General features: G+C 66.4%; 2 protein-coding genes across 7 annotated transcripts; one reads left to right on the forward strand and one right to left on the reverse strand.

Moving 5' to 3' along the window:
* The first annotated feature begins 2,836 nt into the window (after positions 1-2,836).
* GRIN3B (glutamate ionotropic receptor NMDA type subunit 3B) lies at positions 2,837-12,329 on the forward strand. The gene is made up of 9 exons (XM_056112986.1): positions 2,837-3,262; positions 4,759-5,363; positions 7,149-8,184; positions 9,830-9,975; positions 10,857-10,972; positions 11,056-11,207; positions 11,456-11,620; positions 11,704-11,762; positions 11,903-12,329. Exons 1-9 carry the CDS (start codon positions 2,837-2,839, stop codon positions 12,312-12,314), a joined length of 3,117 nt encoding a protein of 1,038 aa, XP_055968961.1. The 3' UTR covers positions 12,315-12,329.
* Positions 12,330-12,352: 23 nt separating this feature from the next.
* On the reverse strand, positions 12,353-20,063 carry TMEM259 (transmembrane protein 259). Of its 6 annotated transcripts, none has more exons than XM_056112856.1 (11): positions 19,661-20,063; positions 15,746-16,018; positions 15,564-15,660; positions 15,309-15,419; positions 15,091-15,213; positions 14,885-14,985; positions 14,383-14,467; positions 14,157-14,189; positions 13,943-14,075; positions 13,610-13,709; positions 12,353-13,524 (listed from the first exon to the last, which is right to left on the reverse strand). In XM_056112856.1, exons 1-11 carry the CDS (start codon positions 19,889-19,891, stop codon positions 12,982-12,984), a joined length of 1,830 nt encoding a protein of 609 aa, XP_055968831.1. In that variant the 5' UTR covers positions 19,892-20,063; the 3' UTR covers positions 12,353-12,981. The 6 variants fall into 6 exon arrangements, with proteins under 6 accessions (XP_055968831.1, XP_055968828.1, XP_055968832.1 ...); XM_056112853.1 differs by having other exon boundaries at positions 14,157-14,237; XM_056112857.1 differs by having other exon boundaries at positions 14,383-14,440; positions 19,661-20,062.
* Between the last annotated feature and the right edge of the window lie 217 nt (positions 20,064-20,280).

Below are 20,280 nucleotides of genomic sequence, written 5' to 3' on the forward strand. Positions count from 1 at the left end.
AACCCTCTCTGAGGCCTGTGTGTGAGGGGCTTTGTCGGACCCCAACGAGCGGGTGCCTCAACCAAGTGGGTGGTCGGGGAGGGGGCGTGGGGCAGCGGACATTGGGGTCTTTACATCATGTTGTGGGAATCCGGGCCGCTTTGGGTGGGTGGGTGGGTGGGTGCTGGTGGCAGCCTTAGCTGCTGGCCGAGGGTCCCCAGGGGCAGGAGATGGGGAGTCCCGTGGGGGTGCGGCAGGGACGGCGCAGGAAGACAGCTCCCTAGGTCACCCCTTGGACTGGTCACATCGGGCTGAGATCACCCTGTCCTGGGGACACAAGCCGCCGCTGGCCAGTGCCTGGAGCCCAGCCCAGACGCGTGGGCCCAAGGCTGTCGGCAGAACCTTCCAGAACTCTGCCCCTGACTGCCAGCCCTGCTTAATGATCCAGAAAATCTCTGTGATTTAGTGGGTGCGGGGACGGCCTCTGCCAGAGTCCGAGCCAGCACTGAGTTCATGCTTTTCCGCTGGTGCTTGTCACCCCCTTCCTGCGGGGGCCGCAGGGGGCAGACAGTGCCTGGTGTGGGTTGGGGTGCTCCCGGGGCCCCTTGATCCTGCAGCCCCCACAAGTCCACAGACCACACACACACACACATCCACCACCCGGAGTTCCTCAGCTGCCCTGAGGCCAGTACTGCAGCCCTGGGCAGCTGGAGCCAACTGGCCAGGAGGGGGTGGGGGGGTCCCTACCCTCAGGACACCCTCGCTGAGTCTGCATCAATAACTGCACGGCTCTCCCTTCACCCACCCTTCACTGGAGGGCGGCGGAGGGGACGGAAGTCTGGAAGACAACTGGCCAGTGCCTGGTCATGTCCTGCCAGCCTGGCTGGTGGCCATGAGGTGCCCAGACTGGTCTAGCAGCTGCCTACCCGCAGGGGGCGGGGTGGGGGGCAGTTACCCCTCACCCAGATTTCCAGGGTCTCAGTGACCTCCAGTGACTGGGGGAGGGAGGTCCAACCCCACCTGCAGGCTTGAAGCTGTGGACAAAGCCTGAGACCCCGAGATCAGGGTCTGCTCAGCCCACCCTGTGCACCTCCAGATGGGCAGCGTGAATGCCCAGACCGTCCAGGATGGGCTGCGCCCCTGAGTGCCTGTCCTTGGGACCCCCGCTTCCCCTGTCTCTGGCCAGGTGCCACCCAACCCCGGGCACCTCGGAACGCTGAGAAATGGGGGGTGGCGCCCAGAGTCCCCGGCCAAGGGCACCCACGTCACCGCCACGCAGGTCTGTCTGGGCTCTGGCCGAGTTGGCAGCTCCTCAAAGGACACGGGCAAGGCGGGTGACAGCTCGCTCCCGGATGGACGAGTGTCCTGGCTGGCCCACACCTTAGTCCCGGGAGGAGACAGGCAGGGCCAGGGACTGGCGGGGGGCGTCCAGTGCCTGGGTGTGGGGGGGTGTCACACCACAGAGCCATGTCCTCAGAAATGTTTTCTAGTCGAACGTGACGCGGTTCACTTGCACTTGTTTTGTCTGGAGGTTGGCTGCCCCCCTGGGACAGATGGGGAAACTGAGTCACGGGCCTCCCCGCCATTGTTCAGGTGGCAGCCCCGCGGGGGGTACCCTCACTTGGTCCAGGATTATGTGGGTTCAGCAGTTTCTACCCATCCGTCATCCACCACCAACACCCCCCACTGAACCAGCACAAAGCAGGCTGGGCATGGAAGGTCTGACGAGTGTGGGCAGCGAGTGTCCCTGCCCAGGACTGGCCCGTATTTGTGGACCCACTTTGGGGGGGGGGGGGGCTGGCGTGGGAAGAGGCCAAGCACTCTGGGGCTGGTGCCTTACCGGAGTGGGGGACCCTGGGATGATCAGGGGCGCCCCCTGTCCTAGGATGACCCCTCCTTGTCACTCTGAGTCTCCCAGCCCCGGTGGTCCGCCCTCCCCTCCCGGGTTGGCCTAGTGCTGGGCCCGCTCGTGGCCCTGGTTCCTGCAGAGGGCACAGACCCCCCCCCCCCGCCCCCCACTGGCGTGGTTCCGCCTCCCGGCTGCTGGGGGCTGCCTCGGTTTCCTGGGTTCCCTCTGGCCCGCGGGCGTGGAGCTGGGCTCGAGACCTGGTGGGTCTGGGCAGGTCCTGCCTGGAGCAGCAGCCAAAGGTTTCTCACCCCGCAGCTATTGAAGCTACAGGCCAGCCCCAGGGCGTCTGCTCTGCGGGGGCGCGGGATTCCCGGAGCTGAGCGCAGAGACGCCTCGGAGAAGGGCTAAACAACCAGCAACGACGCCTTGGGGCTCACTGGAGGGAGGTGGAGGATGCCCATGCTGGCAGGTGTGTGCATCTGTGGGGATACGGATCTGGGGTGTGCTTAGAAGGTGCGCGACGCCTGGGGTGAGGGTTCTGCCTCACTCTGGAAACTTGCAGAGCGAGCCAGGGCGTTTAGTGCCGGGTCCTGCAGAGTGCATAGGAGTTCTCCGCTGCGTGATTCCCCACGGGGGCCTGATCCTGGAAGTGGGATTCTCCTCTGTGAGAACAGGGAGAGAATCACGAACCTGCTTGGCTTCACTTTCCCAAATGTGGGACTTGGGGGGCGTGACAAGGGGGGAGGGGACAGGGACTCTCCAGGGATGAGTGAGGTTCTGGCCCTCTCCTGCGGCAAAGCTTTGGATTCCTGACTCCACAGTGACGAGGCGCCCTCGGAAGTGAATCCCGTTCCCCACCCCCAGGGGGTGGGGGTGGGGGTGAGGGTGGGGGTGTGCCGGCCCGTGGGGCACCGGGAGGGGGCGGGCCGCTCGGGATCCCGCCCCTCGGCGCGGTCCCCACCCCCGTCCCCGCGACTCCGCCCCGCGCCGCGAGCGCGCAACTTGGGGATGGAGTTCGTGGGGACGCTGTGGCTCGTGGTCCTGGCGCTGGCGCCGGGGCCCGCGGGGGGCCACCCGCAGCCGTGCGGCGTCTGGGCGCGCCTGGGGGGCTCCGTGCGCCTGGGCGCCCTCCTGCCCCGCGCGCCCGCCGCCCGCGCCCGCGTCCGCGCCGCCCTGGCCGGGGCCGTCGTGGCGCCGCCGCGGCTGCCGCACAACCTGAGCCTGGAGCTGGTGGCCGCCGCGCCGCCCGCCCGCGACCCCGCGTCGCTGACCCGCGGCGTGTGCGGGGCGCTGGCCGAGCCGGGCGTGGCGGCGCTGCTCGCCTTCCCCGACGCGCGGCCCGAGCTGCTGCAGCTGCATTTCCTGGCGGCCGCCACCGAGACCCCCGTGCTCAGCGTGCTGCGGCGGGAGGCGCGCGCGCCCCTCGGCGCCCCGGTACGCGCGGACGCCGGGGGGTGGGTCGGGGGAGGACCCGGGGTCCGGAGGAGGGGCGCCGCCGCGAGGGCGCGGGGGGCCGAGCGGGCTGCGGGGGCGCGCGGGATCCGGACTCCTGGGTGATGATGCGCAGCATCCCGGCACCCCGGGTACCGCGGGGGACCCGGAACTCCAAGGCGAGAGCTTCTGCCCCGTCGCCCCTTCCCAGGGGCGCAGGGGCTGGAGTCCTGGACCCTGCGGGGACGCCTCCAAGACTCCAGAGACCGGAGCCCCCCGGGGGCGCAGAGCTCCCGTGCAGATCCCCTCCCTGGCCCCTCCGCGGGTCCCCGGCCGCGTGAGCTCCGGGTTCCATCCACCTTGTTGCGTGGCCGCTCGTGGTCCCCGCGCATCTCCGGGTTCCCCGGCAAAGGCCAGCCTCCCTGCTCGCTCTCCGGCCCGCGCGTGGGTATCTCCACCAGGGACCCCCGCTGCTTCCACTCCAGACGTCCAGGCTCGCCCATCACCGCGCCGACACGGGGAGCCCTCTCGGTCCCCAGCGACCTGCTCGGCCCCGCGTCCCCCCTCTTTGGAATTTTTCATTTCACCCCGGGAGTTGGAATATTGGATGAAAATGGAAAATAATCAAGGAGGAAAAGAAGGGTGATACACAGGTTTGGGGGGTGCCCTAGTGTACCAGGGTAGTCCTTCTGCTCCCCAATTCCAAGGCAGCAGAGAGGGTCCAGCCCCCTCCAGGGCGATGCTGGGGGTCGTGGTCTAAGCCCCAGCCTCTCTTCCCTGCCGCCTTCCTTAGCGAGAAAACACCCTGGTCTTGGGGACCTCGCCTGCGCCCTGCTTGGAGGGGAGAAGCGATGCCAGACCCAAATTCGGGCTTATGGCGCCCTCTGCCGCCGCAGCTGGGAATTGCAGCCTGTACCCCAAAATTCAATCCAGGCGCACCTTAGGGTGTTAGGCAAACCGCTTGCTCTTTGCACGCTTAGAGTGATACAGATGGGACTGGAGAGATAGGACAGCCGGACAGGGTGTTTACTTGGCACGTGGCTGACCTGGGGCACCCCAGAGGATCTGCTGAGCCCGCCAGGAGTGATCCCTGAGTGCAGAGGGAGGAGCAAACCCTGAGCACCGCCGGATATGGCTCCCCTCAAAAAAAAAAAGAGGGAGCACTCCAGCTTGATTTATTAAGCACAAGAGCCCCACCCAGCTGGTGGCTGTGAAGCCTTGATCCATGTCTCTCTTGGTGGGGGGCGGGGGGGGGTTCCTCAACAGGTGGGATGCAGAGAGCAGGATTGGGATGAAGGGAGTACAGAGAGAAGGTTGTGTCCTGCCTAGGAGGAGTGGGGCTGGTCTGCAGGAGGAGGGGCAAAATGAATGGGGTTTGGAAGGATGTGTAGGAGTTGGCGGCTTCTGAGGAGAAAGTCCAGCCGGAGGAGGCGAAAAATGGAGTGGGACCAGCAAGGAGGCCTGGGATATGCTGATGTTGGTGGGACGCAAAGAGGTGACTCGCTCTATTCGTGCTCTCTGCTCCCCAGAATCCATTCCATCTGCAGCTGGACTGGGCCAGCCCCTTGGAGACATTGCTGGATGTGCTGGTTTCGGTGCTACGGGCACACACCTGGGAGGACGTGGGCCTGGCGCTCTGCCGCGTGCGGGACCCCGCGGGCCTGGTGGCCCTCTGGAAGAGCAGGGCTGGCCGGGCTCCGAAGCTCGTGGTGGACCTGAGCCGGCCGGATGTGGGGGACGATGAGGAGCTGCAGGCTCGCCTGGCCCCGCTGGGACAGGTGCCCTCGGCCGTGCTCCTGGGCTGTGATGCCCTCCGGGCTCAGCAGGTGCTGCGGGCTGTGCCCCCCGGCTCCCACTGGCTGCTGGGCACGCCGCTGCCCGCTGACGCTCTGCCCACCGAGGGCCTGCCAGCCGGGCTGCTGGCGCTGGGAGAGGTGGAGCGCCCCCTGCTGGAGGCGGCTATTTACGACGCTGTGGAGCTGGTGGCCAGGGCTCTGGGCAGCGCCGCAGAGACCCAGCCAGAACGTGCCCTCCTCCCCGGCACCATGGGCTGTACCGACCTGCCGCCCACTGGGCCCGAGTCCTCAGGCCGTTTGCTGGCACGGTGAGCTGCGGGAGTTAAGGGGGAGGGGGCGCCGGAGCGATAGCACAGCGGGTAGGGCGTTTGCCTTGCATGCAGCCAACCCTGGTTTGGTCCCCAGCATCCCATATGGTCCCCCGAGCACCGCCAGGAGTGATTCCTGGGTACAGAGCCAGGAGTAACCCCTGAGCATGGCTGGGTGTAACCCAAAACGGAAAAAAATGGGGGGGGGGTCACTGTTGCAAAGGTGTCCAGGTCCTTCCGGAACTGTCTCTACCCCAGGCATCAGCCAGTGGTTTAATTGTGGGTGTTTGCTGTGTGGCTGGTCCCCACTGGACAATGACAGCCCCCTTGGGGTGCAATTAGGAGGTGATACCCCCACAAATGGAATTCAATTCAGAGCGAGGGGCTCAAGATAATGCCTTGGGAGCAGCAGAGAGGCTGGGAAGGAATTAACGGGAGGTCTCGAGGGGCTGGAGCGATAGCACAGCAGATAGGGCATTTGCCTTGCATTCGGCTGACCCGGGTTCGATTCCCAGCATCCCATATGATCCCCCGAGCACCGCCAGTAGTCATTCCTGAGTGCAAAGCCAGGAGTAACCCCTGAGCATCGCTGGGTGTGACCCAAAAAAAGAAAACAAAAAACAGGGCTGCCCGGACTAGAGCCAGGGTTCGCGCCCCCCAATAAAGGCTAGTGATGGACATTGATTGCTTCTCCCCCCCCCCCAAAGAGGGAGCTGCAGCCCCACTGCCCAGCATGCCTGTATGGGGTGAAGTATCTGTGGTCACAGCTGGGAGAACAGAGATCTTAGGGTGCTCAGAGTGAACTCAGTATTCTAGAGCTTTGAGGCCAGAGAGATCATAGTGCGGGGCTGGGCTTTTGCCTTGCATGCTGCTTGACCCAGGTCTGATCCCCAGCATCCCATATGGTCCCCCGAGCCCAGCATGAGTGATCCCTGAGCACTGCCAGGTGTGGCCCCCAAGCCAAAAGCAAACAAAAAATTCTAGATTTTTGTAATGCTTTGCAGGGGAGGCACGAGGAAGCAGGGCTGAGGGCAGGATCTGCAGCGGGAAAGCAGTGGAGTCAGCCCACCTCTTATCTTGGGTGTCTGGTGGGGGACTGTACAGGGATTCCCCCCGCCACGCACTGCCAGGCATGTGAATCTGGAACATCAGCCCTTTACCCTTCCGGCCTGAGGTCCAATTTCCACCTCCAGAAATTAAGAATTTGGTGGCTGCAGAGCTAGGACAGCAGAGCTTGCCTTGCATGTGACTGACCAGGGTTCTATCCGCAGCATCCCATAGGGTCCCCTGACACTGCAAGGAGTGATTGCTGAGTTCAGAGCCAGGAGCAGGTCCTGAACACCGCAGAGAGTAGCAGAGAGAGAGAGAGACAGAGAGAGAGAGAGAGAGGGAGGGAGATGGAGAGAGGGAGGGAGGAAGGAAGGAAAGGGAGAAAGGAGAGAAGAGGAAGGAAGGAAGGAAGGAAGGAAGGAAGGAAGGAAGGAAGGAAAGAAGCAAGGAAGGAAGGAAGGAAGGAAGGGTGGGAGGGAGGGGGAAGGGAGGGAGGGGGAGGGAGGGAGGAAGGAGGGTGGGAGGAAGGAGGGATGGAGGAAGGAGGGAGGGAGAAAGGAAGGGAAGGAAGGAGGGTGGAAGGAAGGAGGGGAGGAGGGAAGGAAGGAAGGAAGGAAGGAAGGAAGGAAGGAAGGGAGAAAGACCCTCTTGGCCGCTTTGGGGGGTCCGACACCCAAAGAGGTGAGCGAAAGGTGGGGTCTGAGAGCCTGACGCGTCCTTCCCGCCAACTCCCAGATTCCTGGCCAACACGTCCTTCGAGGGCCGCACCGGGCGCGTGTGGGTGACGGCCACCTCCCAGGTGCACGTGGCCCGGCGTTTCCAGGTGTGGAGCCTGCGCCAGGACCCCCGGGGCGCCCCCGCCTGGGTCACGGTGGGCCGCTGGCACGACGGGCGGCTGGAGGCGGAGCCCGGGGGGGCCCTGCGACCCCCGGTGCCGCCGCCGGGCGCCGCCGGGGCGCGCCGCAAGCTGCGGGTGGTGACGCTGGTGGAGCACCCGTTCGTGTTCACCCGCGAGGCGGACGAGGACGGCGAGTGCCCGGCGGGCCTGCTGTGCCTGGACCCGGGCCCCGCGGACGGGGCGACCCTGGACGCGCTCTTCGCCGCGCTGGCCAACGGCTCCGGGGAGCGCGCGCTGCACCGCTGCTGCTACGGGTACTGCATGGACCTGCTGCAGCGCCTGGCCGAGGACACGCCCTTCGACTTCGAGCTGTACATCGTGGGCGACGGCAAGTACGGGGCGCTGCTGGACGGCCGCTGGACCGGCCTGGTGGGCGACCTGCTGGCCGGCCGCGCCCACATGGCCGTCACCAGCTTCAGCATCAACTCGGCGCGCTCGCAGGTGGTGGACTTCACCAGCCCCTTCTTCTCCACCAGCCTGGGCATCCTGGTGCGCGCGCGCGACACCGCCTCGCCCATCGGCGCGTTCATGTGGCCGCTGCACTGGTCCATGTGGCTGGGGGTCTTCGCGGCGCTGCACCTCACGGCGCTCTTCCTCACCTTCTACGAGTGGCGCAGCCCCTACGGCCTGACGCCCCGCGGCCGCAACCGGGGCACCGTGTTCTCCTACTCGTCCGCGCTCAACCTCTGCTACTCCATCCTCTTCGGCCGCACGGGCTCCAGCAAGACGCCCAAGTGCCCCACCGGCCGCCTGCTCATGAACCTCTGGGCCATCTTTTGCCTGCTGGTGCTGTCCAGCTACACGGCCAACCTGGCCGCCGTCATGGTCGGGGACAAGACGTTCGAGGAGCTGTCGGGGATCCACGACCCCAAGGTGGGGGAGGCGCGCTGGAGCGGGAGGGGGAGGCGTTTCCGAGCCAGGAGCAGCAGCGGGGCAGTGTTGGTCGGTCGGTGGGTTGGTGTCCGTCCGGTCGAGTGCAGAGTAGAGAGGGCAGAGGGAGCAGGGGTGTCTGCATTCCGGAAGGGAGTCGCACACTGTGCAAAAGCCCTGGGGTAGGACCCTGAGCAAGCTGCTAATGTGTCTGGAGCAGAGCAGAGGGGACAGGGCTCTGGGGCAGCGCAGGTCCCAATCATCCCATTTTCCCAGGGGGGCTCTGGAAGGGTGTTGGCTGAGCAGAGGTGTGCCCCAGGGTAATTAAAAAAAATTTTTTTTTTGCTTTGTTGGGTCACACCCAGCGATGCACAGGGGTTACTCCTGGCTCTGCACTCAGGAATTACTCCTGGCGGTGCTCGGGGGACCATATGGGATGCTGGGAATCAAACCCGGGTCGGCCACATGCAAAGGAAACACGCTACCCACTGTGCTATTGCTCCAGCGCCCCCCCCAGGGTAATTTTTGGACCCAACCCCACAAGTGCTGAGGGCTTATGTATCTGTCTGCTACATTAATTTTCTTTTTGCGTCACATCTGGCGATGCACAGGGTTTACTCCTGGCTCATGCACTCAGGAATCACTCCTGGTGGTGCTCGGGGGGACCATATGGGATGCTGGGAATCGAACCTGGGTCAGCTGCATGCAAGGCAAACGCCCTACCCACTGTACCATCGCTCTAGCTCCACCCCCCCATATTTTTTTTTCTTTTTGGATCACACCCAGCGATGCTCAGGGGTTCCTCCTGGCTCTGCACTCAGGAATTACTCCTGGCAGTGCTTGGGGGACTCTATGGGATCGCAGAGATCGAACCCAGGTTGGCCGCGGGCAAGGCAAACGCCCTACCTGCTGCACTATTGCCCCCGCCCCTACATTTAGAAAATTATTTTTTATGTTCTTGTGCCACAACCAGCGATGCTCAAGGGTTACTCCTGGCTCTGCACTTAGGGATCACCCCTAGTGATCCTGGACATGGAATCCTGGTTGTCCGTGTGCAAGGCAGATGCCCTCTCTGCTCCAGCCCCTAGTTTTTTGTTCAGAAGGCATGCCCAGAGCTGTTCAGGGGCTGTTCCCGAAGGTACAGGCTGAACCTTGCCCATCCACCACATTCTAGATTAGGGGAGAGGTTCCAAGCCTACAGGCGGAGGTTTCCATGCTGGAATGTTCTGGGTGGCTGTGTCGGAAGCCAGCATTGTAAGCCTGCGGTGGGTTGGTATACAGCCCTGTGCGCAGGGTTCAGTCAGACTGGACTCAGCTAACACACACTGGCCACTAGCAGGTGGGAACCCGGCAGGGTGAGATGGTGCATGTGATGGGGGTTGCAGGGTGACACAGCTTTCCACCAGGCAGGCAGAGGACACTTGGGGACATTTGTGACCCTGTAGGGTAGGGGAAAGACAGCACTCAGGGCACAAGACACTCCCAGGGGAGCTGATCTAGATGTGTGCACTGGGCGGTGCGGGGGTTCCCTGGGCTCCCAGGGGATGGTGGCGCGGCTGGAGGGTCCACGTGGCCATGATCCACGAGAAGCGCTGTGAGCGGGAGGGGGTGGGGGGCTGTGCTAATGCCGAGTCGGATCTGCCCACAGCTGCACCACCCGTCTCAGGGCTTCCGCTTCGGCACGGTGTGGGAGAGCAGCGCCGAGGCCTACATCAAGAAGAGCTTCCCGGACATGCACGCCCACATGAGGCGCCACAGTGCGCCCACCACGCCCGACGGCGTGGCCATGCTCACGTGAGGGGCGGGGCCGGCGTGGGGGCGGGGCCTTCAGCTAGGCACCGCCTACTTGCAAGGCGGGGCCAGGTGGGCGGGCCTCATGAGGGTGGAGCCTTTGGAAGACAGTGCTTATCCGGGGGCGGGGCCTTCAGCTAGGCACCGCCCACTTGCAAGGCGGGGCCAGGTGGGCGGGCCTCATGAGGGTGGAGCCTTTGGAAGACAGTGCTTATCCGGGGGCGGGGCCTTCAGCTAGGCACCGCCTACTTGCAAGGCGGGGCCAGGTGGGCGGGCCTCATGGGAGTGGAGCCTTGGGGGGCCTCATGAGGGTGGAGCCTTTGAGGATAGTGCTTATCTGGGGGCGGGGCCTTCAGCTAGGCACCGCCTACTTGCAAGGTGGGGCCAGGTGGGCGGGCCTCATGGGGGTGGAGCCTTGGGAGGACAGTGCCTATCTGGGGGGCGGGGCCTTTAGCTAGGCACCGCCTACTTGCAAGGCGGGGCCAGGTGGGCGGGCCTCATGGGGGTGGAGCCTTGGGAGGACAGTGCCTATCTGGGGGGCGGGGCCTTTAGCTAGGCACCGCCTACTTGCAAGGCGGGGCCAGGTGGGCGGGCCTCCTGGGGGTGGAGCCTTGGGAGGACAGTGCCTATCTGGGGGCGGGGCTTCGTGGGAGGAGCTTTTTAGATGAGCTGTGCCTCATACAGGGTGGAGCCTATTTGAAGGGTGTGGTCATCTGGAAGGTGGGCCTAAGGAGGAAGGACCTGTGCCTGGACTAGCGCTGATCATAGGCACAGGTTGGTGATTGACAGGAACGCAGCCCGCAGGTGATAACCATGTGTGGGACAAGCAGGTAGTGTTTACTGGAGGAGGGGGCGCTGGCCCCACCCCCACCCCCGACTTGCAGGAGCGACCCCCCGAAACTCAATGCCTTCATCATGGACAAGTCGCTGCTGGATTACGAGGTGTCCATCGATCCCGACTGCAAATTGCTGACCGTGGGCAAGCCGTTCGCCATCGAGGGTAGGGCACTCAGGGGACCACTTACCCGGGGCTCAGTGGACCTGGTGCGGCGCCCTAGCCTGAGCCCTGGCTTCCCCACCCAGGCTACGGCATCGGGCTCCCCCAGAATTCGCCCCTCACCTCCAACCTGTCCAAGTTCATCAGCCGCTACAAGTCCTCAGGCTTCATTGACCTACTGCATGACAAGTGGTACAAGATGGTGCCATGTGGGAAGAGGGCCATCGCCGTGACAGAGGTGGGCACTGGTACGGGAGGTGCCGCGGGGCACGGCATGGGGGGACCTGGAACCCTGAACCATCCCCACACGGGTTTCCAGTGTGCTTCCGTGAACTTCTCTTCATCCTCTGAAGTCCCAGTCCCCGTACCTACCCCGCCCTGGCAGGCACTGTGGCAGTCCGCCCAGAGAGCCCTCGGCCCCCCAAACCCTTCCCACGGCCGCAGTCCCAGAGGGAATTGGAGGGTGACGCGCGTGTGCCCCCGCAGACCCTGCAGATGGGCATCTACCACTTCTCCGGGCTCTTCGTGCTGCTGTGCCTGGGCATGGGCAGCGCGCTGCTCAGCATGCTGGGGGAACACGTGTTCTTCCGCCTGGTGCTGCCACGCATGCGCAGGGGTAACAAGGCGCAGTACTGGCTTCACACCAGCCAGGTGAGGGTGCGCGGCCGCGGGGGACCGGGGGCCGCCCTCTGGCCTGAGCTGGCGGTGCCCTGAGCGGCAGGTCTGGGTTCTAGAGGATCCACCGAGCTCTTAACCCGGAGCCGACCGAGATACAGGAAGAGCCCGAATCCAGGTAAGGATTCTGGATCCAGCTCCCAGCGGTCACCCCCTGTCCCACCTCTGATCCCATCGCCCCCTGCGGGTCGAATGCAAAGGACGGGGCTGTGGCTGACCATCCTCCGGGCACATCACCCCGCCCATGCCTGCCCACAGGGACTCCGAAGGACAGCAGCGAGCCACCGCAGCGGTCAACACAGGCCCGCGCGGCTGGACACGGGTGCGAAGGACCGTGGTCCGGGAGCGGCGTGTCCGCTTCCTGCTGGAGCAGACGGCGGATGCCCGCGCCGGGGAGGACAAGGACGCCGAGGCCGAGGAGCAGGGGGCGGGGCAGCCAGAGGGCTCCTCTGTGCGGCTCTGCTCCAACGGGCGTCCCCCCACGGAGCGCCCCACGGGCAACCCCCGGCTGGGGGAGCTGCAGGAGTTGGAACAGCGCATCGAGGGCGCGCGCGAGCGGCTCCGCCAGGCCCTGCTGCGGCGCGGGGAGCTCCTGGCTCAGCTCCAGGACCGGCCACCGCGGCTGCTGCGAGCCTTCGCGGGTGGCGCTACCCCTGAGGCTGCGCCGTGACCCCCCGACCCGTGCGGAAGGAGCAGAGGCGCGGTGGGCGCTGTCCACGGACAGTTTATTCTCTATACAAACACAATCGTACACTGCAATTCAATAGAATGGAATGGGCTCCTCCTCCAGACTCCTCACCCAGTGATTGGGGGGGCCCGCGCCACCGCCGCTGCCGCCGGCCCTGTCCCTGTGCCCGGGGACCCCAGCCCTGGCGCACACACACTCGGGGGCGGGGCGGGAAGAAGGCACTGCGCCGGCGGGCGGAGGGAGCACCAGCCGAGCTGGCCGGGCGGCTCAGGGGGCCTGGACCCAGTTCAACGTGCTCTGGCTTGCCCAACTCTGCAACTAGAGCAGCCTGCTCGACTTCCACCAGCCCCTTCCAGAACCTTCCACGGAGACCCCCCCTCCCACCTGGCTCTCCGGCCAGGCTTACCCAGTTTTCTCTGCACCAGCTTGGGGGAGAGGGGGATCTGCCCACTGCTAGTGCGGAAGGAACAGGTGTGGGTGGACCCCCCCTTGTGGGGGAGAAGCCGCCTTCCCCGGCCCACCTGGTTTCCCTGACAGCCCCAGAACCAACCAGAGGTAACTTGCCAAATCCGCGGGCTCCCACAGGACACACTCCGCCGGCTGGGCGGCTGGAGGGCCGGGGACAGAGGCAGGGCCCCCGTCGGCTGTCTCAGGACCCCATCTCCAAGGGGGTGTCTGCCGGGGCCAGGGTCGCTGGGCTGGGTCCACTCACCCCAGCAGCTGGGGGAGGTGTGTCAAGTGCTGGGGAGTCACTTGGGGGAGCACTGTCCTGTGGAGCGCGGGGGAGCCCTCCTCCAGCGCTCAGGGGGCTGGTCCCCCGCCGGTCCAGGAGGGAGGCGCTCAGGCCCGACAGGAAGGAGGCGTCCGTGATGATGGCGGCCGTCTCGGCCATCCAGCCCAGGTCACCGCTGGCTGCTGCCGCCACTGAGGCTGCCGCGGCCACCAGGGAGCTTGGGGCCTCTGCCACGGGCCCGGGCCCCCCGCCGGCACCCTGCAAGCCGGAGCCCAGGGCAGGGGGCTGGCCGAGGTCGGGGGCCGAGGCCGGGGCGCCGCTGTTGTTATTCAGGTCATCGGGCAGGGCGGTGGCCGGGCCGGGGCCCAGCGGCGGGGCCTGGAGCAGCATCTCCTGGATGCGCAGCTGCTGCAGGATGGCGGGAAGCTCGTAGTGGTGGAAGAAGTAGATCATGGAATGCTGCGGGGCAGGCGGGGGGGCCGGGTCAGCGCAGTGGCCAGCAGGACCCGGACCGGCCCCCCACTCCCACCGGGGCCACCCTCACCTGGATGAAGAGCCAAGAGGTGACCAGGGCAAGGCTGCTGTACTGGCCGTTGAAGCGGTAATGGTAGGCGTAGAAGGCGAAGTGGTACAGATAGAAGAAGCTGCAGGGCCATGGGAGTGGGGGTGGCAGTCAGCGGCCCGGTCCCCGAGCACTGCTGGGGCGCATCCTCCGCCCACAAAAGGGACCGGAGCCTGTGGGGCGCTGGTCCTGCACGGAGCCCGGGCTCCAGACTGATCTCGCGCAGTCTCTGCCCACCCTGTCCACAACAAGACCTCTCCCAGCCCTCCAGAAACCCACCCGGCACCAACGTGCTCCCCCCCACCCCCCACGCACCGCAGCCAGTGTCTCTTGCTGGTGTTGGTGTGACAGCAGATGGCATCGTACTGGTCAGCCAGCCACACGATGAGGATGATGTAGAAGGCTGTGGTGGTGTCATTGAAAAACTCGGACATGATGGCCTCCATCCCTGTGGGGACAGTGGCAGGGGTTGGGGGCGTGGCGGGCCGGGGCCAGCAGGGCGGGAGGAACGGACGGGCTGGGTCCTCACCAACGAGGGCCAGGATGACGGTCAGCAGGGGCGCTGCGGGGAAGGCGATGGCCATGTTCATCTCCAGCATCTGCAGCAGGTCCACTGCGGGCAGAGGGCAGCAGACGGGCGGGCAGACCGATGGCGATGCCAAGCGGCCGGGTGGGGCGGCGGGGAGGGGGGCTCTGGGGGACCAGGGGAGACGGACCTCTGCCCTCCCGCCATGGGGGTCGGAGGAGAAACTCACCAATGAAGACGAAGATCTGGTGGTGGGAGTAGCGAAGCAGCATGGATACGCTCAGGGTCTGCAAGGAGCCGGGTGAGGCGGGGCGCTGGGGGCGGGGCGGGAAGCAAGGCGCTGGGGGCGGGGCAGGGGCGGGGCTCCCGGGGACGGGGCAGGAGGGGATGGGGGTGAGGCAGAAGGCGGAGCAGGCACTGAGTGGGCGGGGCAGGCTCTCAGTGGGAGGAGCCAGAGCAGAGGCAGGGCGGGGCCCCGGGTGGGAGGGGCCAGAGCAGAGCAAGCAGAGCCTGGACGAGTGGGCGGGGCAGAGCTCCGGGTGGGCGGAGCCAGAGGGCAGGGCAGAGCGAGTGGGCGGGGCACAGAGCTGTGGGGCGGGGCAGGTTCCCCATTTCCCCCCCACCCCCCATAAGTGCTAAGTGCAGGGCTCTGGGTGGGCTGGGCAGGGCAGGGCAGGGGTGGGGCAGGGCGCTGGGTGCGCAAGATCCTCCTCCCTGCCCTGACCACTCACAAAGATGACCATGATGACAAAGGCGGCCAGATAGGACGTGCGGGCCATCCACATGCTCACGAAGCGGTAGTGCTCTCCGGACACCACGTTGCGCAGGAAGCCTGCGGGGGTGGAAGGGGCAGCAATGAATGAATGAATGAATGAATGACTGCCCGCCTGCCCATCCCCGCTGCCTGGCCACCCCGGAGGCCTGGGGCCAGCCGCACCCTTGCTCTCCTCGTTCTCGGCCAGGCCCTTCACGCTGGACATGAGGATGTCGTCATAGCCCAGGAATTCGGCCAGCAGCAGGCGGCTGAAGCGATCCCCGAAGCACTGGTCCCGGGTGGGGTCTGCAAGGAGGCTCGTGGTGGGGTGGGGGCGGCTGGGGGCACCCCGCATTCCCAGTGCACCCCAGGAGCCCCCGCCGGGCGCCTTCAAGACTCACCCAGCGTGACCACCATGACGGGGATGCTGAGGCGCTGGCGGGTGGCCTGCGAGAGGCGCAGGAAGCCGTACTCCAGCGAGTACTCCACGATGTACTCGTCCTGCGGCCACACTGCGGTGGGGGGGGAAGACAGGCTGCTCAGCAGGGAGCAGGGGGACCCAAGGTCTGCACGGGCGTGGGGTGGGGATGGGGCCCGGATACTGCCTCTCGCAGAGGCCTCCCCGGGCCCAGGTGCCCCCTCGGGCGGGCACACACCTTTGCTGGGCGTCTCGGTGAAAGCGAAGTCCTGGCTGTCGTTGGCCTCTGTCCCGCCAGCTGGCGGGAACACCTTGGGCTCAATGTCCAGCTCCAGCTACGGGGGAGCGAGCGGCAGGGTCAGCAGCCGCCGGCCCGGCCCAGGCCCCCACCCCCCCACCGCAGCCCGCAGCGGGGCACACCTTGAGGGAGCTGTTGGCGAACATCTCGACCGTGAGCTCCTCCTCGTCGCCCTCCAGCTCCAGGCCCGGCTCCACGGCCAGGCCCGGGAAGTTGGAGCGGGCGGCGCCGTCGCAGAACTGCAGGAAGACGGGCGCGCGGCTGGAGTTGGGGCGCACCTCGACGCGCAGGACGCCCTCCCGCGGCCACTGCTCCCGCACGTGCTCCAGGCAGTTGACGGGCGAGCGGGAGAAGACGATGTGGATGTAGGCCAGCACGAAGAGCACGAACAGGGCCTGCGGGAGCCGGCGGTCAGGGGCCCTGCGCGGCTGGGGGCCCCTCGCCCCGCCCAGCAGCCGCCACAGCACCCCTGACCTCAGCAGCTAAAAACAGCCTCCGCACCTGGCAAGCGACGCCGGGGCGCCAGGAAAAGCTCCCCCCAACCCCCGCGAAGTGGAGGCGGCTGAGACTCCCACGGGGCTGTCCTGAGCAAGGGCTCACAGGGGCGTCGGTGGGCACCCCGCAAACCAGGTGCGCTTGTGCCCCCTCCTAGCCAGCTCTCTCGTGAGCCCTGCCAGGCCACCTGTTATCTCGGCCCCAACCTGGAGGAAAGGTGGGAGCCGGGTTACTGCTGAGCCCTCACCTCAGCAGGGCCAGAGCAGCTGGGGTTGGGGCGGGGGTGGGGTGTCCAAAACCCCAGTCCAGGGCTGGAGTGATAGCACAGCGGGTAGGGCGTTTGCCTTGCACGTGGCCGACCCGGGTTCGATTCCCAGCATCCCATATGGTCCCCCAAGCAGGGCCAGGAGTAATTCCTGAGTGCATGAACCAGGAGTAACCCCCTGTGCATTGCTGGGTGTGACCCAAAAGAAAAAAAAAAAAACAGTCCACAGCCCCCCACCCTGCCAATGCAGCCTGAGGCCACACACACACCCCAACGCAACCACCTCCCGTAGGGCAATGCCCACCCACACAAGCTAAAGATTACAGGGTGCCCTTTGGGGCCCAACAAAGGCTGGGACAGCAAGCTGCCTTACTCGCATCTTGTCCTGACCACCAGGGCTAGGATCTTGGGGGTGTGGGGTGCACACATGCAGGGCAGAGGACAGACGAATGTCAAGTCTGAGTGGGTCCCAAAGTCCTGGATCCCGCCTTGCCTGAAGCTAGTCAGGTGTGTCCCTCGAGACTCTCTCTCTCTCTCTCTCTCTCTCTCTCTCTCTCTCTCTCTCTCTCTCTCTCTCTCTCTCTCTCCCCGATCTCCTCTTGGATTCCAGAAATTATATTTCCTCTGTACCCAAAGTAGGGAGGCAGGGAGCTATGAAGGTGGGAATGAGACCCAAGCAGAGACAGAACTGCAGGCCCCCAGAGGCTGTCAGTCCCCGGGAGTGTCATGGCAAGGCCCGCTGCCCAGTGGGAGCCGTGCCCAGGACCAGCCGTCCTGTCAATTGCCTGGTGCACCAAGCCACCAGGAGTGCTGACGCGGGAGGGGCCTGACGCCAGGTGGCTCAGCATGCCCCCTACGTGCAGGCATCTGCTGGCACACTGCACGCACACTGCACACACACACACACACACACACACACACACGCACACACTCATACTCACATGCACACACAGGCACATCACATATACACACACTCACACACATGCATACACATCCACACACACATGCACACAGACACAGGACATGGAGGCCCAGAGGTAGCCATGTGCCCAGCCCAGGTGAGAGGACCCTGCCCTGGTGGGACGGGCAGGGAAGCGAGAGAGGGGGCACCCGAGCACTCAGGCCCAAGGCGGGTGCTCTCCTGTGGCCCCGGGCCAGCGGGCACGCCATGCAGGGGGCCTGGCATCTCCTGCCCTGTGTGTGGGCCTGTTTCCCCCTCAGGAACGCACTGATGCGCGGCTCCCCGCCCCCCACCCTGACCATCAGAGGCTGGCGACAGGCTGGGGACCTCACAGGGCCCACTGGCCCAGCTCCTGCCCCCTGTGGCCTGAGCTCTCAGCTCCCGGGCTCCCCAGCTGAGCCTCTTCCAAAGGAGACCCTGAGAGACCCCTGTGCTCCCTCACTGCTCACGAGGGCACCCACGGCCCCCCAGTTTGGGCACGAGCCTCCCTCCCCGGAGTGACCATTCTGTGACCACAGGGGCCGCTGCCCTGCCTCATGCCACGGAGACCCGCCTTTCTCGGGGGCTCCATCCTGCTCCCCAGCAGCTGCACCGCACCCCGGTCCTAGGAAGATCCCCGCGGCACACGGGCGGGGGGAGTGGCAGGAAGAGGGAACTGCGGAAGCCAGCCCGGCTCGGTGTCCACGGACGAGAGCGGAAGTGGGGCAGGCAGGAAGCTAAGAGCAGAGTTTTCTGGAACTCGAAGCAGCCCCAGGCCCCTGCCAGCCCCCCTCGGCAGGCAAATTCAGGGTCCCCCTGGGGTCCGTGTAGGAGGGAGGCCCACAGGAGAGAGTGACCCCAGCTGGGCTCGCAGGGCCCGAGCCCAAAGTGGTCAGACCAGCTCTCCAGGGAGGATGGGTTGTGGGGAGCCGCTGGCATGGGCACACCCCTCGAGTTAGCAGGGACAGCCAGCTGCTCTGAGCACCCAGGAAGGCCGGCCCGGAAGAAACACCCAGCGGCCAGAGACTGACACCCCCACAGCACCAGCCCCTAGCCCCGCGCTGGGGAGAGGGCATGCTGGGGGTGGGGGGGCTCTGAGGCGCCCAGCACTCTCGAGATGCAGACCAGAGGCTTGGGCGAGGGACCCCTGCCCAGATCACACTGCCCAGCTGGTCTCCTGTCCACTGGTCACACTGGCCAGCTGGTCCCCTGTCCACTGTCTGTTGGCGGCCCAAAGCTCCAGCGCCCATGGCTGGCAGGTACTTCTGGCTTTTGTTTCTGACCTCACCTGGCTGTGCTCAGGGCTGACTCCTGGCTCTGCACTCAGGGATCACTCCTGGCAGTGTTTGGGGGACCCTATAGGGTACCGGGGATTGAACCCCGGTAGGCGGCGTGCAGGGCATGCGCCCTCCCTGCTCGGCTTTCACTCTGCACCCCCCCACCTCCTGCCTTCTGACTTAGCGGGGTGACCCCTGACCCCCGCCCAACTCCCCAGACTGGAGGGAGAGACACCTGCTTCCCGGGACCCAGGCCATGAGCTACGCTGCTGCCCAGAAGCCCTGGAGCACCCCAACCCCGGGACCCGGGCCAAAAGAGACTGAGCCCTCAAGGGCCCCCCATGAAACTGGACACAGCGGCCGACTTCGCAGCTGCAGCGAGCGCGGAGGGGTGACCTCGGCGAGGTCACCTGCCCCGGGGACCCGGGGAAGGCTAAGAGGGAGCCCGGGACGGGGACGGGGGCAGGGGAGGCCACGCGCAGGGTTCCCCAGCGCCGGGGGTGGGGGTGGGGGTGGGGGGAGGGGGCGCAGGGGTGAGAGACCCAAGGGGGGGAGGGGGAGCCGCCAAGCTTCCTTCCAGTCGCCGTGGGTGGCCGGGGAGGGGCGTGTCCGGGGCTGGAATCCGCCTGCGATGCAGCAGGGGCAGTTCAGGGTTGGGGTTCCGGGGAGGAGGCGCGGAGTGGGGGTGGGGGGGTCTGCCCGGACTGGGACCCCCTCGGCTGAAGTCTGGAGCTGGGCAAAGCCAGGGGCCCAGATTCCGGGGAGATGGGGGAGCCCGGGGCAAGGCGAGCGCAGGCAGGAAGGAGGCCTCGAGGCAAGTGGGTGTGGGTGGGGGGAGACCACACGGGTCTTTGCGGGGGGTCTGGGCGGTGGGGGTGGGGGGAGGGGGCGCAGAGCGAAGAGGCGGACGGATGCGCTCCAATTGGCTGGGGCTGCCCCGCGGGTGGGAGGGGCTCGCCGGCCGCCCCGGGCGGCGTCGGGGGCGTCAGTTCGCGGGCGGGGGGGCGCGCAGGAGGGCGCGGCCCGGGGTCAGGGGTCAGGGGTCGCGGGGTCGGGTCACCTTGAGCAACACGAAGAACTCGAAGAGCCGGCGGAAGGCGGGCGGGAAGAGGCGCGAGTAGGTGACTGCCATCTTGAAGAAGAGCGCGTGGAAGAGCCGGTCGCGCACGTTGATGAGCGGGTTAGGGTTGAGGTTCGGGGTGCGGGGCCCGCGCGCGGGGGCCGCCCCGCCGCCGCCGCCGCCGCCGTTGGGCCCGGGCCCCGGGGCCCCGGGCGCCGCGGGCTCCGACATGCCGCCCGGCGTCAGCCCTCAACGGCCCGAGGAGGGTCCCCGAGGGCGCCGCCCCGCCGCCATGGGCCGTCCTGGCCGCCGCCGCCGCAGCGCCTACGGACGCGCGGCCGGAGCCGCCGCCGCCATCTTCCGCCTCCGCGTCCGCCGCGGCCTCCGGCGCCAGCGAGTCGCGGCCGGACAGAGCGGCCCCTGCGCACGCCCGCCGCGGGGCACGCTGGGATGCCGCGCCCGCCCGCCCCGCCCCCTCGCTTGCATGCGCGCCCCGCCCACGAGGCTGCAAGGTCGCTCCTGGCTGGTAGGCGTCGTCCTGTTTTGGTTTTTGTTTTCTTTTTATTCCTTTTTTTTTTTTTTTCGGTTTGGGCGGGGATGGGGGGTGGGGGAAGGTCACA

The sequence above is a fragment of the Sorex fumeus genome, unplaced genomic scaffold, assembly GCF_029834395.1.
Source record: "Sorex fumeus unplaced genomic scaffold, SorFum_2.1 ptg000019l, whole genome shotgun sequence".
Taxonomy (NCBI): domain Eukaryota; kingdom Metazoa; phylum Chordata; class Mammalia; order Eulipotyphla; family Soricidae; genus Sorex; species Sorex fumeus.